Consider the following 4105-nt stretch of genomic DNA (forward strand, 5'->3'; position numbering starts at 1 on the left):
ACGTTTAACAGCAACTGTCCCTGTGTGTTCTGGAGCTCTTCACAGGGAACCGAGCTTCTAAACTGCTTCAGAAATTTGCTAGTGACAGAAGACTGGACTCAGAAACAAAACCCAAGTGGAGAATATACTTTTGGGGGAAAATGTTTTTATTCTTTTCTTTTATGTGTACAAGTGTTTTGCCTACATGTATGTATGTGTGGTATGTGCATGTCTGGGGCCCACAGAGGCCAGAAGAAGGTATCAGATTCTCTAAAATTGGAGTTAAAAACAGTAGTGAGCCCCCAAGTGAATGCAAGGAATCAACCTGGGTCGTCTAGTAGAGCCACTAGTGCTCTTAACTGCTGAGCCAACTCTACAGCCCCTTTACTGAGAATATGAAGATAAATACCTTGGGAGAGTGTTGCATGCAATCGAAACTGTAAAGATGTTTAAATATTCATGTTACTCTCTCTGTTTTACACAGTATTCTTGGGAAAGATCAGACTTTTCAAACAAGATTTTTAAAATACACAAGATGAGCTACTGAATAAAAACCCTATGACATGCAAATTTGCATTTCCGCCTATTAACAGATCCTGCCACTTAATATAACAGCACACAGAAGATTTTTGCATTAAGCACAACTGTTTCAACACCTTCTGTCCTCTGATGTTCTCAAGATTCCCTGGAATATAGTTCCAGGAGGTACCAAGTCTGGACCTGAGAAACAAAGGAGTTTGACATTTCTCCAACCTTCTCTCCTCCTGAAGTGTCAATCAGTATATTTCCCCACAAACATCAGGATGTAATTAGTTATAATTGAACCCACTTAGATTTCAGTGAAAGCCTGACAAGCCTAATAATATCTAAAACATCACTGAGGTGATGTCTTTAAGCAACACCATCTTGCAGGGGTTCCTCGTATCCCAGCTCTGTGTGGGTGTCATAGGGAACTCACTGCTCTTCATGCTGTATGTGTACAGCTTCTTAGTCAGATCCCGCTTTAGCAGACCTATCGATCACATTTTCATGCACCTGGTGCTTGTCAATATGTTGACAGTCATATTTGCTATGATATCATATATCATGTCATCCTTTGGAGTCAGACACTTTCTGGATGATGCCGGCTGTAAGGCAGTTTTATATGTGTTCAGAGTCACCCGGGGTTTGTCCATCTGCACTACCTCCATTCTAAGCACGTTCCAAGCCATCACCATCATTCCCAGTAACTCTAAGTGGACATGGCTTAAGCCTAAACTCTCTACATGGACTTGTTGCTCCTTCCTGTTTGCCTGGCTCATCAACCTGCTCATATATGTGCACATCATTGAGACTGTGGTAGCTAAAATCAATTACACTGATGTTGGTGATGGGTATTATCATGTTTTCTGTAAAATAAGACTAACCGTTTTCCGCACTAAGGAATTATTCCTGAGTGTTATCATAACAGGAGATGCTCTCTTTATGACCATCATGATGTTGACCAGTTTCTACATGGTGACTCTCCTTTACAAACATCGCAAGGGAGCCCAGTATCTCCGTAGCCAAAGCCTCTCCAGCCAGCAATCTCCTGAGCTCAGAGCCACTCACAGCATCTTGCTGCTGGTGAGCTGTTTTGTGATCTTTTACTGGTTGAACAATTTCATCACCCTTTATGGGTTGTATTCACATGAAACAATACCAACATTGGGGGTAATTATTGTAATTGTGTCATCGTTCTACCCCACTCTCTGCCCATTTTTACTGATGAGCAATAATAAAATAATTTTGCAGTTTATTTCTTCTTTATCAGTATTGAGAATTACTTGTTTTCAAAGAGCATTTGGTGGATGATATGAAGGCCAGATGTCCTATTCTACAAATAAATCTCTTTAATTATGTATGTGATAAGTTGGAAGCTGTGTGGCTCTTGATCCTTTATATGGTCCATGTTAGAATTCACACAAGTTGTACGTTTTCAAATCTTAGATTATATTTTGTCTCAGTAAAAATTACATTTATACCATTTCTTTAATTTTTGTATTTACTGTCAACTTAAATTATAATACCTTGGACCTTGCTATAAAAAAAAAGTAGTCTGGGGATGGAGAGTTGGCTCATAGGTTAAGAACACTGACTGCTCATCCAGAAGTCTAGGGTTTGATTCCCAGCACCACATGGTAGCTCATAACTGTTCGTGACCCCAGTTCCATTGGATCCAACACCCTCACACAGACATATATGAAGTGAAAACTTCAATGCATATAAAATAAATAAATTTTAAAACAAAACGTGGTCATGTTGAACTCTGTGTGAGTGCCATGACACCCACACATATTTTGTACACATGGTCCTACACACATACAAGGAGACAGACAGACAGACAGATAGGACAGACTTTTCGAACATTTTTTTCATTTTGATATTCTGACTGGGCTGAACTCAGTGAATCCTGCTGAAGAGATGGAGAGAGGGTTTTAGGAACCAGAGGGGTCAAGGACATCACCAAAAAAGCCCACAAATTTAATTAACCTGAGCTCATGGGGCCTCACAGAGTCTGAATTAACAACAAGGAAGTCTGCATGAGACTGACAAAGGCCTTCTGCATATATGTCACAGTTGCGTAGCTTGATCTTCTTGGGGGATTCTTAACAGTGAGAGAAGGGGCTGTCTGTGACTCTTTTGCTGACTTTTTAGACCCTATTTCTCATACTGGGTTGCATTGCCCACTCTTAATACATGGAGAGGTACTTAGTCTTATTGCAATTTGATATGCCATGTTTTGTTGATACCCATGGGAGGCCAGCTCTTTTCTGAACAGAAATGAAGGGGCAGTAGATAGGAAACACAGGGACACAGGGGCATAGGGACTGGGAGGAGAAGAGGGAGGGAAAACTTTGATCAGGATGTAAAATTAATTAATTAATTATACTCACTTTGGAAACCAATATGGCAGTTTCTCAGAAAATTGGGAATTGATCCACCTCATGACCCAGATATACCAGTTTGGGGCATATACCCTACAGTCTGTCCTGATTATGGGATGTGAGGGGATTGGGGGGGGGAGAGAATGAAGAAGTGATCAATCAATGACTAGTCCAGCCTCAGACACATTACCACCAGAGTGAGCCCACCCCCAACACCATCTGGAGTGCCAGCACTCAGAGCCTGGATGGTCCAGAGACCTAGGATAGAAGCAAACACAATTGGAGAAAAAAAAAGTCAATATAATGATGCTTAATGATATTCTACTCTATTCGTAGACTGGAGACTATCCCAGTTTTCTTCAGAGAATCTTCATCCAGCTACTGATGGAAACAGATACAGAGACCCAAAGTCAAGCATTAGACTGAGCTCAGGAAATCCTGCTGAAGAGGAGGAAGGATTGTACAAGCCAGGGGGGAGGGTGTTCAAGGACCTCACAATTCACAAGGGAACCCACAGCAACAACTAGTCAGGGCTCATAGAAGCTCACTGAGTATGGATCTACAGCTAGGGGGCCTGCATATGTGTGACATATAACTAGGCCCTCCACATATGTGCGATAGTCGTATAGTTTGATCTACTTGTGGGAATCCTAGCAGTGGAAACAGGGACTGTCCCGAATGCTTTGCCTGGCTTTTGAGAACCTGTTCCTCATACTGGATTTCCCTGACCAGCCTTAACACAAGGGGAGGAGCTTAGTCTTACCTCAATTGGATATGCTATGCTTTTTTAAAACCCATGGGAGGCCTGACCCTTTTTGAACAGGAATAGAGAAGTGGATTGAAGGGGGATGGGAAGGAGAGAGAGGGAGGTGAGAAAGGAGGGGGAAATGTGATCAGGATGTAAAATAAATGAATACATTTAATTAATAAAAATTTTTATTAATTAAACAACAAAAATGCTTACTTTATATGATTTTGCTTCATTTTGTTTTTTGAGACAGAATCTTTGTATATAGCCCTGGCTTTTCCTGAAATTCGTTCTGCAGACCAGGCTGGCCTGGGAGTTAAGAGATCTGTCTGCCTCTGCCTCCTGAGTGCTGGGAATGAAAGCACGCACCATCACATTAGACTATTTTTTTTAATTCTTTACTTTTTAATGAGAAAAGGAAAAAAAACAAGTTTCCACCTCCTCCCAGCCTCCCATTTCCCTCCCCCTCCTC

General features: G+C 41.4%; 1 protein-coding gene across 1 annotated transcript; it reads left to right on the forward strand.

Annotated features, from left to right (window-relative positions):
• The first annotated feature begins 864 nt into the window (after positions 1–864).
• LOC101999147 (vomeronasal type-1 receptor 90-like) lies at positions 865–1812 on the forward strand. Its single transcript, XM_005371923.1, has one exon. The coding sequence runs from the start codon at positions 865–867 to the stop codon at positions 1810–1812; it is 948 nt and encodes a 315-aa protein (XP_005371980.1).
• The last annotated feature ends 2293 nt before the right edge of the window (positions 1813–4105 follow it).

Source organism: Microtus ochrogaster, unplaced genomic scaffold, assembly GCF_000317375.1.
Source record: "Microtus ochrogaster isolate Prairie Vole_2 unplaced genomic scaffold, MicOch1.0 UNK139, whole genome shotgun sequence".
Taxonomy (NCBI): domain Eukaryota; kingdom Metazoa; phylum Chordata; class Mammalia; order Rodentia; family Cricetidae; genus Microtus; species Microtus ochrogaster.